This window comes from Argentina silus (assembly GCF_951799395.1).
Source record: "Argentina silus genome assembly, chromosome: Y".
Taxonomy (NCBI): Eukaryota; Metazoa; Chordata; class Actinopteri; order Argentiniformes; family Argentinidae; genus Argentina; species Argentina silus.
Window position 1 is genome coordinate 1,946,359 of NC_139654.1, and position 23,642 is coordinate 1,970,000.

Consider the following 23,642-nt stretch of genomic DNA (forward strand, 5'->3'; position numbering starts at 1 on the left):
GAATGTAGCTAGTTCATATAGCTCTCCTGTGGTGTTCGTGTCAAATCTGGCCGTTTTACAACTTTAACTAATCATAAATATTGTGTTTTTCATTTGATTGCCTCAAGATCTCATGATATCCTCCACACTAGGCATTTGAACATTGCTGATCACCACTTTCATTGAATTTTGAGTGGTTTAGTCAACTTTGTTACACCTGTGGTGTTCCCCGTCAAAAATGACCAGCCATAAGAAATGAATGGGAAACACTAAATGATGTTCATCCAGCAGATGGAAAACATCCCCATACACACACCCAGTCACCCACACACCCACAACCACAACCCCCTCAGCCCCCAACTTTCCGCCCCCCCACCCTTTCATCTATCCCCCTACTGCCCCACTCAAAAATGACCAGCCATAAGAAATGAAGGGAAACACTAAATTATGTTCATCCAGCAGATGTACTATATGAACTAGCTACAGTCAATCACACTGCTACTGTATGAACTAGCTACAGCCAATCACACTGCTACTGTATAAACTAGCTACAGTCAATCATACTGCTACTGTATGAATTAGGGTTAGGGTTAGGTTCAGGGTTAGGTTCAGGGTTAGGCTCAGGGTTAGGGTTAAGGTTAGGTTCAGGGTTAGGGTTAGGGTGAAGGTTAGGGTTAGTTTCAGGGTTAGGGTTAGGGCTGAAGGTTAAGGTTAAGGTTAGGTTCAGGTGTGTGTGTGTGTGTGTGTGTGTGTGTGTGAGACTGTGTTTGTGTGTGTGTCTGTGTGTGTGTCTGTGTGCGTGTGTGTGTGTGTGTATGTGTGTGTGCATGTTTGCAGGGTGGTCCATGCAGGTAGGAGTCAGAAGTGGTGAAGTGGAACGTGCTCCACGCTTCGACCACTGGACCAGTGTAATTCTGCAAAAGGCAATTTTCATTGAAATATATGACAGTAATGTAAGAAACAGACAGTGAACATTGTAACAGTGATGAATGGACCTGGGTGTTTGTGTCTTTCTTACCCTAACCATGACAGGCCCACAGTACAGGGGGCTGTATATGAAAGGAATCAACTGCCAGCAACCTGAGGTCTCCTAAAAAATAAAACAGATTTCAAAATCTCACAGAAATATAATGAATTTCAAACGTACAATTATTTTATTTTCAAAGTTCTACCTCAAAGATGCTCTGCACATCGTGGACATCCTCAAGGATGAGTGGCACATCCTCCACGACCACACCCTGCTCAACGTCCACCAACAGCACAGCCAAGGCCTCCACCTGGACCCGGTCAGTCCTCTCTACATAAGGACAATAATGACATAGAACCACTCAACATGTGTTGCTAGAATACAAAACAGCATCGCACAAATCCAAAACGTACATGCCTTGCCAAAATGCACGGAGGTGGCTAGCAAGCTAGCTAGTTCAAGCTAAAGGTAACTCTTAGCAACGCCCTTAGACACTGTCAACGGGTTACTTAGCCACCTAGCATCTAACAATGCTATCATTGCTTCTAACTGGCAAAATAATCATTGTACACACAATTTTGGAGATATGTGTCTACTGTAAAATGTAATTAAATGTCACATACCCTCTTCGAAGTCGCTGTCGCTTTCCTCTTCACGATCGCGAACCTTGCTTGCGTGGACTGGGGGCAGACGTTTCTACGACAGGTTGTTGGTCTTGTTTTCTTTTTTGCAGGGCTCCCGTTGGGAGGACAGCGACTTCGAAAGCGGGTATGTGATGTTTAATTACATTTTACAGCAGTAGACACATAGTCAACAAATGTGTCTTTATAATGGCATGACACTTTGTCAGTTGGTAGCAATGGTAGCATTGTTAGCTTTAGCTTGAACTAGCTAGCTTGCTAGTCACCTACATGCATTTTGGACTTGTGCTGTGTTGTTTCTGTAACACTTACCTCGAGTTGTAGATAAGTATGCTATGTTAGGACCAGTGACTAGGCTCGTAGGGAGCAGTAGTAGTTAAAACAGTAATAATAGCAAAATAATAATCAGACACACCACAGACCATCAAGTAAGTTTTAAATGCCGGCTTGTTTATACACATTTGTAGAAGTAGAAAATTGGTACCATAAGACAGTTTACATTACACATACATACATTGAATACTGAAAACAATTGCATCTAAATGCAAATGAGTCAATAATAAACCTCTTCTTTAAGGAATATCAAGAAAAACAAAGTCTCTCAGTTCAAGAAAATATTTCTAAAGTGAAGTCTCGGTTAAAGTTTCTTTTAAAGTTCTATTTGGTTTCTAATTTCAATAGTTAACTATTTTAAGTTCAATGGCTATCTTACTTTTCCATAAGATTATTCTATCTAAGTATCATTAAGATCTTTTAAATCTTCATTAAATCAATATTTTCACTAGGCCTATTTAGAATCAAGTATCAAGTATTAATCTCCTATTTTAGCAATATAAACCAGTGAGCTACTATGTTTAGCGAGTTCAGAAACAAAATCAAAATCAGTTTGGCATTAGCATGAAACCAGTAGGATAACAATAATACCATCAAACATCAATTAAAACATTCACCATTCAACATTAACATCAAGGCTATGAACGTATAGTGAATAACTATCAAGTATCAAGTTAAATGCTAATCAATCTTTTCAGGCAACAATGCAATTCAATCATAGACCGTATGCAACGGTCAACGAATTCAACCTTGCTAGCAACCAGGCGAAACAGTCCAGCGAATGCCACGTGCGAACTTAGTTTTCATTGAGTCCACGCTTACCGCAAATTAAAGTCCAAACGAATCCTCTTGCAACGAAATAACGAAGGCTTTACACAGTCCTACCGCAAATCCGATGAAAGAGTCCTTGTTCTTCTCCAGAATGTAGATGAATCTTGTGGATGCAACGTGATGATGATCCGATGGTTCTTCTCAAGAATGTAGGAGGCTCGCCAGCGGGAGCGTGGCTCCGGATAAGACACGGTTTTACTCTCTTATATAATGTCTAAATAAACCACAGTCTACCTTTGCAGACAGAATACAACATAAAACACTTTCAAATCAAAGAAAATAAACGTTTTCACTCGGTTTTGCTGTTATTTTGCTCACTGGTTAGTTCCACTAGCTTTCGCTCAACTTGCTTCGTCTCTGACTAGCATTCTCAATGAAAAAGGAAGTTGCAACCAGCCATTCTGATTGGCTGACTAGTTTAAGTGACAAAACTTCCTGTAAAAATCAATATTGAAACGAATTATTTTTAATCCTATTTATTAGACTAAATCATGGACTTTTATTTCTAATGTCAGAATATTTATTCAGAAATATTTTTACTGTTATTTATTCAAGTATCTGTTTATGGCTATTTTAACCTAGGTTACAGACAGGTTAGAGGGAGAGACAGACATGGAAAGAGAGGGAGAGAGAGAGAGAGACAGGTTAGAGGGAGAGACAGACATGGAAAGAGAGGGAGGGAGAGAGAGAGACAGGTCAGAGAGAGACAGACAGCTCAGATGAAGAGGGAGGTTAGGTTAGAGGGGGGACAGACAGGTCAGAGAGAGAGAGACAGACAGACAGACACCCCCAGACAAATTGATCACAGACAGACAGATCACAGACAGACACCTACCTTTGGGGTCGTTGTGGGTCAGTAGCTGGACCCCTGCCTGCTTGGCATATGCCGTCAGATCGGGGGGCATCACACAACAGGACGCCAGGTTGACCTGGTTGCTGATGGGCTTCACCTTGGATACGGGAGAGAGAGAGACAGGTCAGAGAGACAGACAGGTCAGGGACAGAGAGACAGACAGGCCATCAGATCGGGGGGCATCACAGAACAGGACGCCAGGTTGACCTGGTTACTGGTGGGCTTCACCTTGGATACGGAAGAGAGAGAGACAGGTCAGGGAGAGACAGACAGGTCAGGGACAGAGAGACATACAGGCCATCAGATCGGGGGGCATCACACAACAGGACGCCAGGTTGACCTGATTACTGGTGGTCTTCACCTTGGATACGGGGGAGAGAGAGAGAGAGAGAGAGAGAGACAGGTCAGGGACAGACAGACAGGTCAGGGACAGAGAGAGAGAGACAGACAGACAGACACTGTTAACTGCTTGGTTGGGACAGAGAGAGAGAGACAGGACAGGGACAGAGAGAAAGAGAGAGAGAGAAAGAGAGACAGACAGTTGGCGTACGCACTCAGTTTGACCTGGTTACTGGTGGGGTTTCACCTTGGACATGGAGAGAGAGACAGACAGGTCAGGGAGAGACAGATACCCCCAGCACAGGACAGACAGACAGACAGTTCAGAGACAGAGACAGACACCCACCTGGGCCCAGTCGTAGCGCTCCTCCAGGAGGCCCTTGTCCAGGACAGACAGACAGATCAGACAGACAGACACCCACCTGGTCCCAGTCGTACAACTCCTCCAGGAGGCCCTTGACCAGGACAGACAGACAGGTCAGGGATAGAGCGAGAGAGAGAGAGAGACAGACAGACAGACAGACACACACACCGTCCAGGACAAACAGACAGGCCAGAGAAAGACAGACAGACACCCACCTGGGCCCAGTTGTGCAGCTCCTCCAGGAGGCCCTTGTCCAGGTCCGACGTCCCGATGGCGACCACCTTCCCGGACGCCACCAGCGTTTCCAAGAAAACCCATGCCGGCTGCAGGTCCGAGAGGGTCTGGGGGGCGTGGTCGGCCCCCGGGGGGGGGGGGGGGGCGGGCGCCAGGATGACCGAGTCGAGTTGGGAGAGGGCGAGAGTGAGACAGGCTGTTGGGGGGGAGGGAGACAGGTTAGGGAGAGAAAGACAGGTTAGAGGTCCGAGAGGGTCTGGGTGTGGGGGGGGGGGGGATGTTGTCCTCCTGGTCGACAGGGCGAGGGTGAGACAGGCTGTGGAGGGGAGAGACAAACAGGTAAAGATAGAGACAGACAGGCAGACAGCCAGCCAGCCAGCCAAACAAACAGACAGACAAGCAGACAGCCAAACAGGCAGACAGACAGACAAACAGGCAGGACTCACCCATGTCGACAGCCTGCCTGATGGACGACTGGTCCGACTCGCACAGGAACAGCTTGACTGCAACGACAACGTTAGCGTGGGTTAGCCTAGGTTAGCCTGTGTTAGCATGTGCTGGTGTCATTTGTTAGCCTGTGTTAACGTGTGGTCGCGTCGTGTGTAATCATGGGCTGGTATCGTTTGTTAGCCCTGGGTTAGCGTGTGTTATCGTGGTGCGTGTGAGCCGGTGTTAGCATGCACTAGCATTTATTAGCATGTGTTATCGTGGTGTGTGTTAGCGTGCGTGAGCCTGTCTTAGCCTGCGTTAACCTGTCTTACCCTGCATTAGCGTAGCGTTAGCCTGCGTTAGCTTGTCGTAGCGTACCAGACACCTTCAGCTCCTCCCTCTCCTCCGGTGTGATGGTGGCCTCGGCCGCCTGGGGGGTGGAGCAGTCCAGGACGTCAGACTCCTGGAGAGACAGACAGGTTAGAGACAGACAGGTTAGAGAAAGACAGGTGAGAGAGAGACAGGTAAACAGACAGACAGGTTAGAGAGAGAGAGACAGACAGGTCAGAGAGAGAGAGACAGACAAGCATGATGGTGGCCTCGGCCGCATGGGGGGTGGAGCAGTCCAGGACGTCAGACTCCTGGAGAGACAGACAGGTCAGAGAGAGAGACAGGTTCAGGACAGACAGATTACAGAAAGACAGCCAGGCGTGCCTGGGAGGGGGGAGCAGTCCAGGTTAGAGACAGACCAGACTAGTCGAACTAGAGAGAGGGAGAGAAAGAGAGAGAGATTAGCTGACCTCAGCAGAACCTCCCTCCCTCCCTGTTCAACCCTCCCCCCCAAACCTGCCTCCCCCCCGTCTCCCTGCCTGTGTGTGTGTCTGTGTGAGTGTGTCTGTGTATGTCTGTGTGAGTGTGTGTATGTCTGTGTGAGTGTGTGAGTGTGTGTGTGTGTCTGTGTGTATGTGAGTGTGTGTGTGTCTTCCTCTCTCTCTCCCTGTCTCAGGAGCACCCACCCACACACACACACACACACACACACACACACACACGTTGTCACTTGACTCACTAAACATTGACGCCTCTGGGCATGTGTGTGTATGTGTGAGTGTCTGTGTGAGTGTGTGTCTGTCTGTGTGAGTGTGCGTATGTGTGAGTGTGTGTGTGTGTCTCCCTCTCTCTCTCCCTGTCTCAGGAGCACCCACCCACACACACACACACACACACACACACACACGTTGTCACTTGACTCACTAAACATTGACGCCTCTGGGCATGTGTGTGTGTCTGTGTGTGTCTGTGTGAGTGAGTGTGTGTGTGAGTGTGTGTGTGTGTGTGTCTGTGTGTTGTGATGGCCCAGCCGGTGAGCAGTGCCCCACAGAGACACCTGGTGGCCACAAGGGGGAGGCAAAGGCAGCCATGGGGTGTCGTGCTGGATGGGAGGTACTATCCCAGTTCTATGTCCTGGAGACTCCGCCACCAATCAGATGACTCAGCTCACCGCTCACAGGTGCGCTGAGTCAGCTCGGCGATCCTGAGGCCTTTTAAACTCCCCAGGACAAGCTGAAGACAGACTGGCTGGAGGAACGAGTCGAGACCAGACACCCGCTAAGCCAGTCTCATAAGCCAAACGGGAGAGAAAGCCTGGAAGACGGAGAGGAACCCCCCAACCGACCGGAGGAAGAGGTCAGTGAAAGGGACCCGATATCCCACTAACTTTGGCCTGTCTCTCTCTCTCTCTCTCTGACAACAAGAAGAACCCGGCAGAGCGCCGTAGCGCCAACCGCCAACCCGGTGAAGATTTGAGTTGCCTTTCGCCTCTCCCTTTTCCCCGCACCTTAGAAATAAAACCCTACGTTGATTTCACCGCAACCCCTGTTTCCGCCTGTTTCTATTCTCATTGGTTGACCCACTGTTGCGCCTGTCGACCAGGCTCCCACAGTGTGTCTGTGTGAGTGAGTGTGTGTGTCTGTGTGAGTGTGTCTGTCTGTCTATCTGTGTGTGTGTGTGTGTGTGTGTCTCCCTCTCTCTCTCTCACACACACACGTTGTCACTTGACTCACTAAACATTGACGCCTCTGGGCGCGCGTGTGTGTGGGTGTGCGTGTGTGTGTGTGTGTGGAGCATCCAGAGAGAGACGAAGGAAAGGAGGGAGGGAAGGAAGGAAGGAAGGAAGGAAGGAAGGAAGGAAGAGAGGGATGAGTCTCACCTTCTCCTTCGCCGACAGTAAGGAAAGAAGAGAGGAAACAGGAAAGGAGGGAAGGGAAGGAGAGAGAGAAGGAGGGAGAGAGAGAGAGAGAGAGAGAGAGACAGGAGGGAGGGAGGGAGGGAGGGGAGAAGGAGGGGAGAAGGAGGGAGAGAGAGAGACAGGAGGGAGGGAGGGAGAGAAGGGGGGAGGGAAGGAGAGAGAGAGAGAGACAGGAGGGAGGGAGAGAAGGAAAGAAGGAGGGAGGGAGGGAGAGAGACAGGAGGGAGGGAAGGAGGGAGGGAGAGAGACAGGAGGGAGGGAGAGACAGGAGGGAAGGAAGTAAGGAAGACAAGAAAGGAGGGAAGGAAGAGAGAGACAGGAAAGGAGGGAGGGAAGGAGAGAGAGAGAGAGAGACAGGAAAGGAGGGAGGGAGGGAGGGAGAGAAGAGAGGGATGAGTCTCACCTTCTCCCCGGCCGATGGCGTCTCAGAGGACCAGTCACTCAGCGTGGCGCGGATACAGTCCTGGAGCTACGGCAACAACAGACAGACAGGTCAGATGGAGAGACAGACAGGTCAGAGACAAACAGACAGACAGACAGACAGGTCAGAGACTGACAGACAGACAGACAGACAGAGGGACAGACAGGTCAGAGACAGACAGACAGACAGTGTGAGTGTGTGTGTGTGTATGTCTGTGTGAGTGTGTGTGTGTGTGTGTGTGTGTATGTCTGTGTGAGTGTGTGTGTGTCTCTGTGTGTGTGTGTGTGTGTGTGTGTGTGTGTATGTGAGTGTGTATGTGTCTCCCTCTCTCTCTCCCTGTCTCAGGAGCACCCACACACACTAAACATTGACGCGCGTGTGTGTGTGTGTGTGTGTCTGTGTGTGTGTGTGTGTGTGTGTGTGTGTGTCTCCCTTTCTCTCACACACACACACATTGTCACTTGACTCACTAAACATTGACGCCTCTGGGCGCGCGTGTGTGTGGGTGTGCGTGTGTGTGTGTGTGGAGCATCCAGAGAGAGACGAAGGAAGGAAGGAAGGAAGGAAGAGAGGGATGAGTCTCACCTTCTCCTCCGCCGACAGTAAGGAAAGAAGACAGGAAACAGGAAAGGAGGGAAGGGAATGAGGGAGAGAAGGAGAGAGAGAGAGAGACAGGAGGGAGGGAGGGAGGGGAGAAGGAGGGGAGAAGGAGGGAGAGAGAGAGACAGGAGGGAGGGAAGGAGGGAGAGAGGGAGAGAGACAGGAGGGAGGGAAGGAGGGAGAGAGGGAGAGAGACAGGAGGGAGGGAGGGAGGGAGAGACAGGAGGGAAGGAAGGAAGGAAGACAGGAAAGGAGGGAAAGAAGAGAGAGACAGGAGGAAAGGAGGGAGGGAAGGAGGGAGAGAGAGAGAGACAGGAAAGGAGGGAGGGAGAGAAGAGAGGGATGAGTCTCACCTTCTCCCCGGCCGACGGCGTCTCGGAGGACCAGTCACTCAGCGTGGCGCGGATACAGTCCTGGAGCTACGGCAACAACAGACAGACAGGTCAGATGGAGAGACAGACAGGTCAGAGAGAAACAGACAGACAGACAGATAGACAGACAGATAAGACAGAGGGACAGACAGGTCAGAGACAGCATGGCGCGGATACAATCCTGGAGCTGGAGGGCAACAAAAGACATACAGGTCAGACAGACAGACAGAGAGAGACAGGTCAGATAGAGAGACAGACAGGTCAGAGACAGCGTGGCGCGGATATAATCCTGGAGCTGAACGGCAACAACAGGTCAGACAGACAGACAGAAAATGACAATAAAACGACATATTTAGTATTTATTTAATCACATTCATAATACACACACACACACACACACGGTCAGTTCGTTAGAGCCAGTTAGCATTCGCCTTTAGCACCCCGTCAACACTGCACTCTGTAGGTAAATTCGTTAGCCCCGTTAGCATTAGCCTTTAGCACCCCGTCAACACTGCACTCGGTAGGTAAATTCGTTAGCTTCGTTAGCCCCGTTAGCATTAGCCTCTAGCCTCCCGACCCCCCCCCCGCCCTTCTTACCTCCTCACTCGGGGACGACGGACACTTCTTCTTCAGCCGGCTCCGGTTGACGAGGTTCCCGGTGTGGAGGTTGAGCGTCGTGGCCCGGGTCAGAAACGAGGTCCGGGTACCGGTACCAGAGGAGGAGCCGGAAGAGCCGGTCCCAGAGCCGCCGGAGGAGCCGGTCCCAGAGCCGCCGGAGGAGCCGGTCCCAGAGCCGCCGGAGGAGCCGGTCCCAGAGCCGCCGGAGGAGACGGTCCCAGAGCCGCCGGAGGAGCCGGTCCCAGAGCCGCCGGAGGAGCCGGTCCCAGAGCCGCCGGAGGAGCCGGTCCCAGAGCCGCCGGAGGAGCCGCCGGAGACGGTCCCAGAGCCGCCGGAGGAGACGGTCCCAGAGCCGCCGGAGGAGCCGGTCCCAGAGCCGCCGGAGGAGCCGCCGGAGACGGTCCCAGAGCCGCCGAAGGAGCCGGTAGAGGAGACGGTACCACCGGGGGAGACGGTCCCAGAGGACCCGCTACGGGTACCAGAGGAGCCGCCGGTGTCGGTGGTTTCCATGGTGTCTGTCTCCCCTTCTCTCGCAAAGAAGAAGTAAATGTCGTAAAGATATAATAATAATAATAATAATAATAAAAAGATATCGTAAAATGAGGGAGGGGTGGGGTTGTCTAGCAACGAGGAACAGTTGGTGGGTTTGAGGGAATGTCGTAAAGGAAAAGAAAATGTCGGAAAGGGACGGGATATGGTGGGTTACCTAGCAACGAGGGGGTGGGGAGAGTGTGTGTGTGGTTTGAAGGAGTGTCGTAAAAATATTTTTTCAAAACAAATACGAACGGTGGAGGGAAAGGGGGGGGGTTGCCTAGCAACGAGGGGGTGGGTTTGAAGGAATGTCGAGTAATGATGACACGACGCGTTTCCACACACACACACACACACGGTCAGTTCGTTAGAGCCAGTTAGCATTAGCCTTTAGCACCCCGTCAACACTGCACTCGGTAGGTAAATTCGTTAGCTTCGTTAGTTAGCCCCGTTATCATTAGCCTCAGAGCCGGTAGAGGAGACGGTACCACCGGGGGAGACGGTCCCAGAGGACCCGCTACGAGTACCAGAGGAGCCGCCGGTGTCGGTGGTGGTGGTGGTTTCCATGGTGTCTGTCTCCCCTTCTCTCGTAAAGAAGAAGTAAATGTCGTAAAGATATAATAATAATAATAATAATAATAATAATAATAATAATAGTAAATGTCGTAAAATAAGGGAGGTTGGTGTGTTTGAGGGAATGTCGTAAAGGAAAAGAAAATGTCGGAAAGGGACGGGATATGGTGGGTTACCTAGCAACGAGGGGGTGGGGAGATTGTGTGGTTTGAAGGAGTTTCATAAAACATTTTTTTCTAAAAAATGTCGTAAAATACGAACGGTGGAGGGAAAAGGGGGGGGGTTGCCTAGCAACGAGGAGGTGGGTTTAAAGAGCCAAACTACATGGTTCTACTAGCCCTAGGGTTAGGGTTAGGGTCAGGGTTAAAGTTAACTCATCCCCTAGGGTTAGGGTCAGGGTCAGGGTTTAGGGTTAAAGTTAACTCATCCCCTAGGGTTAGGGTTAGGGTCAGGGTCAGGGTTAAAGTTAACTCATCCCCTAGGGTTAGGGTTAGGGTCAGGGTTTAGGGTTAAAGTTAACTCATCCCCTAGGGTTAGGGTTAGGGTCAGGGTTTAGGGTTAGGGTCAGGGTCAGGGTTAGAGTAAGGGTTAGGGTCAGGGTCAGAGTCAGGTTCAGGGTCAGAGTTAGGGTTAGGGTCAGAGTCAGGGTCAGGGTCAGGGTCAGGGTTAGAGTTAGGGTCAGGGTCAAGGTTAACTCGTCTCCTAGGCCTGTCTGCACATTTGGGTTGTCATGACGTTGCAAAGTGAAGTGTTAACACTGGAAAGAAAACGTCCCCTTTGGTTTCCACTGATGTTCTATTATACTAATGTTCTATTATACTAAGATTATATTACACTGATGTTCTATTACACTGTTCTATTACATAAATGTTCTATTATACTAATATTCTATTATACTAATGTTCTATTACACTGTTCTATTACATAAATGTTCTATTACACTAATGTTCTATTACATAAATGTTCTATTACACTAATGTTCTATTACACTGATGTTCTATTACACTAATGTTCAATTACACTGATGTTCTATTACACTGTTCTATTACACTGATGTTCTATTACACTGATGTTCTATTACACTAATGTTCTATTACACTGTTCTATTACACTGTTCTATTACACTGTTCTATTACACTGATGTTCTATTACACTAATGTTCTATTACACTGATGTTCTATTACACTGTTCTATTACACTGTTCTATTACACTGATGTTCAATTACACTGATGTTCTATTACACTAATGTTCTGTTACACTGATGTTCTATTACACTGTTCTATTACACTGTTCTATTACACTGATGTTCTATTACACTGATGTTCTATTACACTGTTCCATTATAAAAGATCTGTGATGTTATAAAGAATATTTCAGGTTCAAATTCTGGGTTTTTAGGATCCAGTGCTTATTGCTAACTGGCTGGATTCTAATCTCTCTGTTGTTGTAATACTAGTAAATGACCACCAGGTGGTGCCCCCATCTGAGGGCTAGAGGTCTGGGGGATAGGGGTCTGGGGGTCTGGGGGTCTGGAGGTCTGGGGTCTGGGGTCAGAGGTACTACAGGGGACAGGTGAAGTCTTCTCATGAGAGCCATGCCTCCCATGGCAGGGAGCGGTACTGCAGCGGACAGGTGAAGTCTTCTCATGAGAGCCATGCCTCCCATGGCAGGGAGCGGTACTGCAGGGGACAGGTGAAGTCTTCTCATGAGAGCCATGCCTCCCATGGCAGGGAGAGGTACTGCAGGAGACAGGTGAAGTCTTCTCATGAGAGCCATGCCTCCCATGGCAGGGAGCGGTACTGCAGGGGACAGGTGAAGTCTTCTCATGAGAGCCATGCCTCCCATGGCAGGGAGCGGTACTGCAGGGGACAGGTGAAGTCTTCTCATGAGAGCCATGCCTCCCATGGCAGGGAGCGGTACTGCAGGGGACAGGTGAAGTCTTCTCATGAGAGCCATGCCTCCCACAGCCCACAGACAGAGAGGGGAAAAGCAGCCTGCACCTTGGCTGCCCCTCACAATGTCACATGATGCAGAGCTATTACTGTACTAGATGATTACTATGTAAAAATGAAGGAATGCATGGAAAGTGAAGTTCAGAACATGTACAGCGCCTTCTGAAGGTATTCAGACCGCTTCACTTTTTACACATTTTCTTGTGTTATAGACTCAATTTAAAATGGATTCAATTAAAATAATTTGCCATCAATCCACACACAATACCCCAGAATGACAAAGCGAAAACACGATTTTTGAAATTTCTTCATTTATTAAAACTGAAATACAGAAATACCTCATGTACAGAAGTATTCAGACCTTTTGCTATGACACTCTTAAAATTAGCTAAAATGCAAAAATGTCATCAACAAGTCACTCAATAAGTTGAATTAAGTCCATCTTAATGCAAGGATAATAGTTCATGTCATTTTGGAATAAATATCTTTGTTTTTATGGGGTCTCTGATTTGCATCGGAATCAATTACACACTGTGTAGATTAGGATGTTCCGAAGACACTGTCCATGTTGTACCGACAGAGAAGGAGAGCTGTCTTCACATCCACTCCCTGCTATCTTACACACAGCAACGTAATCCAGCATCACAACTCCAACACCCAATCTAACCAACTCTTATATACATACAGACACTCTCTCCTGTGTTATTCTCAGAGTTCATCATCAGTCTGATTTGATCATCTAATCATTCATCTGGATTGTTTCACTGTCAGTTGCATCTCCATAAAAAAAAAAAAAAAACATGTAAGCTTCTGTTTTTTGTCACTCAATTACTGATCTGTCTATTTCACTATCAGAAGCATTTAATTTAATAATATATATATACACTACACCCTACACACTATACACTACACCTTACACACTGGGAGAGGGAACATCTGTACATCCAACATCTCAGTGAAAACACACCACTATCCAACTGCATCATGTTCTGATCCGTCATCTTTGAGCCTTTGGTGTTCAGTGTGATCTCCCTGAGACTAGTTAACACAGGGTCACTGAAGAGTCTACATACAAAAGCCAAAACCCTGGGTAGAGCGGCTCAGTGAATGTGGAGTGGAATGTGTGCAGGAGGGTCCGTGTGTCAGAGGAGACGCTGTAGAAGGACAGAGTGCAGGCCGGCCAGTCCAGATACACTCCTACTCTGTGGGAGCCAGAGGAGGGGACAGGTATGTCAGTCTTCTTCTTATTGTGACAGGCAAAGTATCTGTTACCAGAGCACCTCAGACTCCAGGACTTGTCATTGTATCCCAACCTACAATCATCATCCTCTCCTCTCCTGCTGATTCCTTTATATGTCACTCCTATACCAGCCACTCTCCCACTCCACTCTACCTCCCAGTAACGGCGCCCAGTCAGACCCTCTCTACACAGCACCTGGGCCCTGTAGTCAAATCTCTCTGGGTGATCAGGATACGGCTGCTCCTCTGTCCCCCGTGTCACCTTTCTGTTCTCCTCAGACAGAGAGAGGCCTCTGTGTGCTGTGTTTGGGTCCAGGGTGAGCTTACAGGCATCTGATTTAGAGGACAGAAATAATCATCAAATCAATACAATTGAATAACTTACAATATTCACAATGTGATCTTGTTATGGCAACATTATTTTTTTCACAAAATATGACTTATTCATTTAAAATGTTTTACAAGGGATACAACTAATTCACATTTACTAATATTTTAGATTTACATATGAATACAATACTGGTGCTCTGTTTGAACTCTGCTGTATCCTGGTTCTTGAGTAATATCACAGTCCTATTCTCTACAGCCTTGGTGACTTACATTTGATCAGCCCAGGTTTGAGCCTGCACTCTCCACCATGGTCCACACTATATCAACCACAGAAGAACCCACAGAGGTTGGATGACACACTCACAATCACGTGGAAAATAGATACTGTGCATTCATCTCATTGATACGTCCAGCCACATATTCAGCCTTTTTTAGATTAGATTAGATTCAACTTTATTGTCATTGTGCAGAGTACAAGTACAGAGACAACGAAATGCAGTTAGCGTCTAACCAGAAGTGCAAAATAGCAGAAAGTGCAATGAACAGTATTTACAGGTAGTGCAATATATGATCAGTAGTAGTGCAGTATAATATAGTATAATATAAGCAGTATAATATAGCAGTGCAGTATAGCAGTATGTGAGTAGCAGTAGCATTATAGCAGAATAAATAGTTACAGTATGAGCAGTGTAGCAGCATATGAGCTGTATGGGTAATGCAGTCTAGCAGTATATATGTATTAACAGTAACATGAGGTAGATGCAGAATAAATATAAATATGGAATGCCGTATAAACAAGTATGTACAGTATGTGCAGTAGTATTAAAGAAAATATAGGATATGTGCATTATGTGCATTATGAACAGTATGAACAGTATGAACAGGTATGTACAGAAGAGCAGTGGTATTTACCTGAGTGTCTGTAGTTTACAGAGTGGATCTTTCTGTACAGCAGAGAGCAGCGCCAGTCCTGAGTCTCCTGGGTGATTGTAGCTGAGGTCCAGCTCTCTCAGGTGGGAGGGATTAGACCTCAGAGCTGAAGCCAGAGAAACACAGCCTTCCTCTGGGACTCCACAGCCTGACAACCTGGGGAAATAGTGTCACTCCATCTGATATCAAGAATCTGATTATTCCTCTCTAATGTACATGTGCAGCTTTAAATCCTCTTCATTTGGCAGTTGAAAGGCCACATGTGAATGAGTAATATAAATAAATACATGTAGCCAAACGATCACTGTGGTGCAAGAATTCATGAGTGAGACTTATAGTTGCTCTCAACAGGGGAGCAGTTAACCATGGATACATTTGTAGTGACTGTATTTCTACATCTGGTATAATGTATTTGCTAGCTATTGTGTAGTCCCATGAGCTGATCTAAGGCCAGGTGGGTCAAGATTTGAGCAGGGCAACATATTCAGAGAGTGAAGACAGAGCAGACCCCATCCCACCACACACACACACACACACACACACACACACACACACACACACACACACACACACACACACACACACACACACACACACACACACACGCACACGTACACACACTATAGGAATTGATTGGAAGATAATGTCCTTTGTCTGTCTCAATTATTGAGCTTTTCAGTGCAAGTATCATTGATTCCATAGAATGATAATGTAACAGACACTTAGGAATGATGTGTCTGACAACTAGAATAGTCTCAGACCTCACCTCAGTGTCTGTAGTTGACAGTGTGGACTCCTCAGTCCAGCAGAGAGCAGCTTCTCCCCCCCGTCACCTAGATCATTATTACTGAGGTCCAGCTCTTTCAGGTGGCAGGAGTCTGAGCTGAGAGCTGAGGCCAACGCTTCACAGCATCTCTCTGTGAGGTGACATCCATTCAGCCTGAATGAGGAATACAAATAAATACATGCAGCCAAACCATCACTGTGGTGCATTATGATAATAATTCATAAGTGAGAGTTATAGTTGCTATCAACAGGGGAGCAATTAACCATGGATACATTTGTATTCACTGGATTTCTACGTCTGGTATAATGTATTTGCTAGCTATTGGGTTATTGCAGTATTGTTTGAGCTGATCTAAGGCCAGGTGGGTCAGGAATTGAGGGTGGAAACATATTCACTGGGTGCAGACAGAGCAGCCCCCCCTGCCACCGCACGCACACATGCACACACCACACACACACACACACACACACACACATACACACTATATAGTAATTGACTGGAAGATAATGTGCATAGTCTGTCTAAATTATTGAGCCTTTCTGTGCAAGTATCATTGATTCCATAGAATGATAATGTAGTACACTTAGAAGTGATGTGTCTGGCAACAAGAATAGTCTCAGACCTCACCTCAGTGTCTGTAGTTGAGAGTGTGGACTCCCCAGTCCAGCAGAGAGCAGCTTCATCCCCCAGTCACCTAGATGATTATAACTGAGGTCCAGCTCTCTCAGGTGGCAGGAGTCTGAGCTGAGAGCTGAGGCCAACGCTTCACAGCATCTCTCTGTGAGGTGACATCCATTCAGCCTGAATGAGGAATACAAATAAATACATGCAGCCAAACGATAACTGTGGTGCATTATGATAAAAATTCAAGATTCAAGCCAATCACAGGCAGGTTTGTAGTCAATGTATTTCTAAGTGTGGTATATTTGCTAGCTATTGGGTTAGTGCAGTATTGTGTGGCCCCCTCAGCTGATCTAAGGCCAGATTGTTCAGGAATTGAGGAGAGTAACGGTATTCAGAGAGTGCCCCCCCCCCCATTGATTCCTTTATGATCAGTATTGTACTTGTTTATGATTGTATGTAGTAACGGTACAAATCAAGACAGCCAGTCAGGTTGACAGCAGTAATATCTGTCCCCTGGGTTATATCTGTTGGTGGGGATGTGCTGAGTCAGCTGCAAGGCCATCCTGACTTAAAGGGTGGCCTCTTGTTATTGAACTGTGCATGTGTTGCTGTCCCTATGAAATGGTTACTCAAAAACACCCCATCTGAGATAGGTAAGACGGTATCCTTCATCGCTTTTTTTAAAAACTATGAAGACCGCTCATATTGTGGAGCTTATATTGATTTATTCATCTTTTTGGAGGGGAAAGTAGTCCAGGGTTAAGGGTGCATGCACGGGATGACGGTCTGGGAGTTGACAAAAGAAAAAGGTGGAATACAAATAAAGTGGTAGGACTAGTGTTATCACAGTGAAGAGTTTAGGAATTGATTGGAAGATCATATAAATGTTCTGTCTCCATCATTGAGATTTGCAGAGCAAGTGTCATTGATAATGTAACACACTTAGGAATGATGTGTCTGACAACAAGAATAGTCTCAGACCTCACCTCAGTGTCATTATGATAATAATTCATGAGTGAGAGTTATATTTGCTCTCATCACGGGAGCAATTAACCATGGATACATTTGTAGTCACTGGATTTCTCCGTCTGGTATAATGTATTTGCTAGCTATTGGGTTAGTGCAGTATTGTGTGAGCTGATCTAAGGCCAGGTGGGTCAGGAATTGACGAGGGCAAACATATTCACAGGTTGCAGACAGAGCAGCCCCCTCGCCACCACATGCACACACGCATGCACGCACGCACGCACGCACGCACATTATATAGTAATTGATTGGAAGATAATATGCATTGTCTGTCTCAATTATTGAGCCTTTCTGTTCAAGTATCATTGATTCCATACAATGATAATGTAACAGACACTTAGGAATGATGTGTCTGACAACAAGAATAGTCTCAGACCTCACCTCAGTGTCTGTAGTTGAGAGTGTGGACTCCCCAGTCCAGCAGAGAGCAGCTTCACCCCCCCGTCACCTAGATCATTATTACTGAGGTCCAGCTCTCTCAGGTGGCAGGAGTCTGAGCTGAGAGCTGAGGCCAACGCTTCACAGCATCTCTCTGTGAGGTCACATCCATTCAGCCTGAATGAGGAGTACAAATAAATACATGAAGCCAAACCATCAATGTGGTGCATTATGATAAGAATTCATGATTCAAGCCAATCGCAGGCAGGTTTGTAGTCATTGTATTTCTAAGTGTGGTAGATTTGCTAGCTATTAGGTTAGTGCAGTATTGTGAAGCCCCATCAGATGATCTTAGGCCAGATTGTTCAGGAATTGAGGAGAGTAACGGTATTCAGAGAGTGCCCCCCCCCCCCCCCCCACACACACACACATACACTCTTTGAAATTCTGCCTTTAATGATAAATAGAGCTGAATATGATGTAATTATAAGCTGTACAATAAATGATTGTTGCATTGTGTGCCTTATTGCTCCCTCCTTGATAGTGTGAGGGGAGACAGATTTCTCATCTGTCATTTATGATATTCTTATAATCAATATAGCAAAACAACAATCTATTTTAATCAGTATGACCATGTCATGATGATTATATTTTTTCAGTCATACACTGTTCATTGATTCCTTCATGATCAGTATTGGACTCGTTTATGATTCTATGTAGTAACGGTACGAATCAAGACAGCCAGTCAGATATACAGCGGTTAAATCTGTCCCCTGGGTTATATCTGTTGGTGGGGATGTGCTGAGTCAGCTGCAAGGCCATCCTGACCTAAAGGTCGGCCTCTTGTTATTGAACTGTGAATGTGTTGCTGTCCCTCTGAAATGGTTTCTCAAAAACATATTATCTAAGAAAGGTAAGACAGTATCCTTCATCGATTTTTTTTAAATTATGAAGACCGCTCATCATGGTAAAATAAATGCACGCACGGGATGATGGTCTGGGAGCTGACAAATGAAAAACGTGGAATACAAATAAAGTGGTAGGACTAGTGTTGTCACAGTGAAGAGTTTAGGAAATGATTGGAAGATCAAGTAAATGTTCTGTCTCCATCATTGATATTTGCAGTGCAAGTACAGTCATGAGAAAAAATTAGGACACCCTATGAAAACCTTTGTCTTCTTCAACATATTCAAACATATGGACATTTGATATTCATTTGAACAATATTGAAAAATTGAGGTAATATAACTAAACAAATACAACTGAAACAAATTATTTAAAAAATGATTGGTAAAATGTAATTAATAGAAATGCAATCTTCTTGTGAGGAAAAAGTTAGGACACCCCCACATTTAGTTCCACTTAAAATGGCTAAAATTATAATAAAGAGCACCACATCAGGTGCAAATGATTAGAACATCGTTACAGAGGATTTTGGAGGAGCCTGTCCTATTTAAGCCTCAGATATTTAGTTTGGTTTGCTCTTGATTGTTGAAGTGAGTTGCATCACCATGGCGAGATCAAAAGAGCTCTCTGAGGCCTTCAGAAGAAAAATTGTAGATGCATATGAGTCTGGGAAGGGATATAAAAAGATCTCCAAACTATTCGAAATTGGCCATTCCACTGTCCGGAAAATAATTTACAAGTGGAGAACATTTAAAACCACCACCAACATGGCCAGGTCAGGCCGCCCAAGCAAGTTCAGCATAAGAGCTGACCGAAAGATGCTTAAAGAAGTCTCCAATAATCCCAGAATGTCATCACGAGACCTACAGGTATCTCTTGCCACAATTGATGTCAAAGTACATGCATCCACCATAAGAAAGAGACTGAACAAGTTTGCATTACATGGGAGGTGTGCAAGGAGGAAACCCCTGCTGTCAAAAAAAAACATCAGGGCAAGACTAAAGTTTGCCAGAGAACACCTAGAGAAAGACCAGAACTTCTGGAACAATGTGCTTTGGACAGATGAATCCAAAGTTGAACTATTTGGGCACAGTAAGAGTAAACATGTTTGGCGCAAAACCAAGACAGCATTTGAGAACAAGAACCTCATACCAACTGTGAAGCATGGGGGTGGAAATGTCATGGTTTGGGGCTGCTTTTCTGCAGCAGGGCCTGGTCAGCTCACCATCATAGAATCCACTATGAATTTTGTATTGTATCAGAGGGTGCTTGAGGAAAATGTGAGACCATCTGTTCGACAGTTGAAGCTGAAGCAGATGTGGACCATGCAACATGACAATGACCCAAAACATTCCAGTAAATCTACCAAGGAATGGCTCAAGAAAAATAAATTGAGAGTTCTGGAATGGTCAAGTCAAAGCCCGGATCTTAATCTTATTGAGATGCTGTGGATTGATTTGAAACTGGCTGTGCATGCAAGACACCCCTCGAACATCACACAGCTGAAAGAATTCTGCAAGGAGGAGTGGGAAAAACTTTCTCCCAATTGATGTCAGAGACCTGTAGACAGTTATAAGAAACGTCTAATTGAGGTTATTTCAGCCAAGGGGGGCAATACTAGCTATTAGGGCATAGGGTGTCCTAACTTTTTCCTCAGTAGGAATTGGCATTATTGTTAATTTTTCGTTAAATAAATGATTACAAAGTTACATTTTCATAGTTTTTTGTTCAATTACATCCCCTTTATCTATAGACATTGTTAGAAAGAAGATAACATATTGATATGTCCATATTTTTAAGAGAATAACTTAATATTTTGGGGGGTGTCCTAACTTTTTCTCATGACTGTATCATTGACAATGTAATACACTTAGGACTGATGTGTCTGACAACAAATAAATACATGAAGCCAAACGATCACTGTGGCACAAGAATTTATGAGTGAGAGTTATAGTTCCTCTCAACAGGGGAGCAATTAACCATGGATACATTTGTAGTCACTAGATTTCTACGTCTGGTATCATGTATTTGATAGCTATTGGGTTAGTGCAGTATTATGCAGTCTCATAAGCTGATCTAAGGCCAGGTGGATCAGGATTTGAGGAGGACAAACATATTCAGATATTGAAGACAGAGCAGCCCCCCTCCCACCACATACACACACACACACACACACACACACACACACACACACACACACACACACACACATTACATAGTAATTGATTGGAAGATAATATCCTTTGTCTGTCTCAATTATTAAGCCTTTCTGTGCAAGTATCATTGATTCCATAGAATGATAATGTAACAGACACTTAGGAATGATGTGTCAGGCAACAAGAATAGTCTCAGACCTCACCTCAGTGTCTGTAGTTGACAGTGTGGACTCCCCAGTCCAGCAGAAAGCAGCTTCACCTCCCTGTCACGTAGATAATTATTACTGAGGTCCAGCTCTCTCAGGTGGCAGAAGTCTGAGCTGAGAGCTGAGGCCAACGCTTCACAGCATCTCTCTGTTAGGTGACATCCATTCAGCCTGAATGAGGAATACAAAAAAATGCATTAAGCCAACCCATCACTGTGGTGCAAAAATTCATGAGTGACAGTTATAGCTGCTCTCAACAGGGGAGCAAGCAACCATGGATACATTTGTAGTGACTGGATTTCTACGTCTGGTATAATGTATTTGATAGCTATTGGGTTAGTGCAGTATTGTGTAGTCCCATGAGCTGATCTAAGGCCAGGTGGATCAGGATTTGATGAGAGTAAAGTTATTCAGAGAGTGAAGACAGAGCAGCCCCCCTGCCACCACACAGACACACACACACACACACACACACACACACACACACACACACACACAGTAATTGATTGGAAGATAATGTAGATTGTCTGTCTCAATTATTGAGCCTTTCTGTGCAAGTATCATTGATTCCATAGAATGATAATGTAACAGACACTTAGGAATGATGTGTCTGACAACAAGAATAGTCTGAGACCTCACCTCAGTGTCTGTAGTTGACAGTGTGGACTCCCCAGTCCAGCAGAGAGCAGCTTCACCCCCCCGTCACCTAGATCATTTTGACTGAGGTCCAGCTCTCTCAGGTGGCAGGAGTCTGAGCTGAGAGCTGAGGCCAACGCTTCACAGCATCTCTTTGTGAGGTGACATCCATTCAGCCTGAATGAGGAATACAAATAAATACATGCAGCCAAACAATCACTGTGGTGCGTTATGATAAGAATTCATGATTCAAGCCAATCACAGGCAGGTTTGTAGTCATTGTATTTCTAAGTGTGGTATATGTGCTAGCTATTGGGTTCGTGCTGTGTTCTGTAGCCCCATTAGCTGATGTAAGACCAGATTGTTCAGGAATTGAGGAGAGTAACGGTATTCAGAGAGTGCCCCCCCCCCTTCACACACACACACACATACACTCTTTGAAATTCTGCCTTTAACGATAAATAGAGCTGAATATGATGTAATTATAAGCTGCACAATAAATGATTGTTGCATTGTGTGCCTTATTCCCATGCTCCCTCCTTGAGAGTGTGAGGGGAGACAGATTTCTCATCTGTCATTTATGATATTCTTATAATCAATATAGCAAAACAACAATCTATTTTAATCAGTATGACCATGTCATGATGATTATATTTTTTCAGTCATACACTGTTCATTGATTCCTTCATGATCAGTATTGGACTCGTTTATGATTCTATGTAGTAACGGTACGAATCAAGACAGCCAGTCAGGTTGACAGCGGTTATATCTGTCCCCTGGGTTATATCTGTTGGTGGGGATGTGCTGAGTCAGCTGCAAGGCCATCCTGACCTAAAGGTCGGCCTCTTGTTATTGAACTGTGAATGTGTTGCTGTCCCTCTGAAATGGTTTCTCAAAAACATATTATCTAAGAAAGGTAAGACAGTATCCTTCATCGATTTTTTTTAAATTATGAAGACCGCTCATCATGGTAAAATAAATGCACGCACGGGATGATGGTCTGGGAGCTGACAAATGAAAAACGTGGAATACAAATAAAGTGGTAGGACTAGTGTTGTCACAGTGAAGAGTTTAGGAAATGATTGGAAGATCATGTAAATGTTCTGTCTCCATCATTGATATCTGCAGTGCAACTATCATTGACAATGTAACACACTTAGGACTGATGTGTCTGACAACAAATAAATACATGAAGCCAAACGATCACTGTGGCACAAGAATTTATGAGTGAGAGTTATAGTTCCTCTCAACAGGGGAGCAATTAACCATGGATACATTTGTAGTCACTAGATTTCTACGTCTGGTATCATGTATTTGATAGCTATTGGGTTAGTGCAGTATTATGCAGTCTCATAAGCTGATCTAAGGCCAGGTGGATCAGGATTTGAGGAAGACAAACATATTCAGATATTGAAGACAGAGCAGCCCCCCTCCCACCACACACATACACACACACACACACACACACACACACACACACACACACACACACACACATTACATAGTAATTGATTGGAAGATAATATCCTTTGTCTGTCTCAATTATTGAGCCTTTCTGTGCAAGTATCATTGATTCCATAGAATGATAATGTAACAGACACTTAGGAATGATGTGTCTGACAACAACAATAGTCTCAGACCTCACCTCAGTGTCTGTAGTTGACAGTGTGGACTCCCCAGTCCAGCAGAGAGCAGCTTCACCCCCACGTCACCTAGATCATTATTACTGAGGTCCAGCTCTCTCAGGTAGCAGGAGTCTGAGCTGAGAGCTGAGGCCAACGCTTCACAGCATCTCTCTGTGAGGTCACATCCATTCAGCCTGAATGAGGAACACAAATAAATACATGAAGCCAAACGATCACTGTGGTGCAAGAATTTATGAGTGAGAGTTATAGTTGCTCTCAACAGGGGAGCAAGCAACCATGGATACATTTGTAGTCACTGGATTTCTACGTCTGGTATAATGTATTTGCTAGCTATTGGGTTAGTGCAGTATTATGTGAGCTGATCTAAGGCCAGGTGGGTCAGGAATTGAGGATGGAAACATATTCACTGGGTGCAGACAGAGCAGCCCCCCCTGCCACCACACGCACGCACGCACGCACACACACACACGCACACACGCGCACACACGCACAC

The 23,642-nt window shown here is 45.8% G+C and overlaps 2 protein-coding genes across 8 annotated transcripts in view; both read right to left on the bottom strand.

Annotated features, from left to right (window-relative positions):
- The window catches only part of LOC310823887 (NLR family member X1-like), a 168,794-nt gene that overhangs the window by 54,321 nt on the left and 90,831 nt on the right, over positions 1-23,642 (bottom strand). For 2 of the 7 annotated variants that reach the window (XM_083696801.1, XM_083696800.1), the window contains exons 9-15: positions 20,865-21,038; positions 17,603-17,776; positions 16,199-16,372; positions 15,551-15,724; positions 14,767-14,940; positions 14,125-14,171; positions 13,015-13,857 (exon numbers count right to left, since the gene is read on the bottom strand). The exons of 3 other annotated variants lie outside the window; for them this stretch is intronic. In XM_083696801.1, coding sequence (XP_083552927.1) covers positions 13,328-13,857; positions 14,125-14,171; positions 14,767-14,940; positions 15,551-15,724; positions 16,199-16,372; positions 17,603-17,776; positions 20,865-21,038 — 1,447 coding nt within the window. In that variant the 3' untranslated portion in view covers positions 13,015-13,327. Of the gene's footprint in view, positions 1-13,014; positions 13,858-14,124; positions 14,941-15,550; positions 15,725-16,198; positions 16,373-17,602; positions 17,777-20,864; positions 21,039-23,642 lie in introns of those variants that run through there. 2 more of the 7 variants (XM_083696803.1, XR_014554985.1) reach the window with 2 other exon arrangements.
- LOC310823598 (glutamate--cysteine ligase regulatory subunit-like) lies at positions 2,749-13,146 on the bottom strand (the record flags this gene model as incomplete). The annotated part of the gene is made up of 6 exons (XM_083696484.1): positions 2,749-2,888; positions 3,587-3,701; positions 4,523-4,737; positions 4,988-5,044; positions 5,349-5,433; positions 13,135-13,146. The coding sequence occupies 6 exons, from the start codon at positions 13,144-13,146 to the stop codon at positions 2,749-2,751; spliced, it is 624 nt and encodes a 207-aa protein (XP_083552610.1).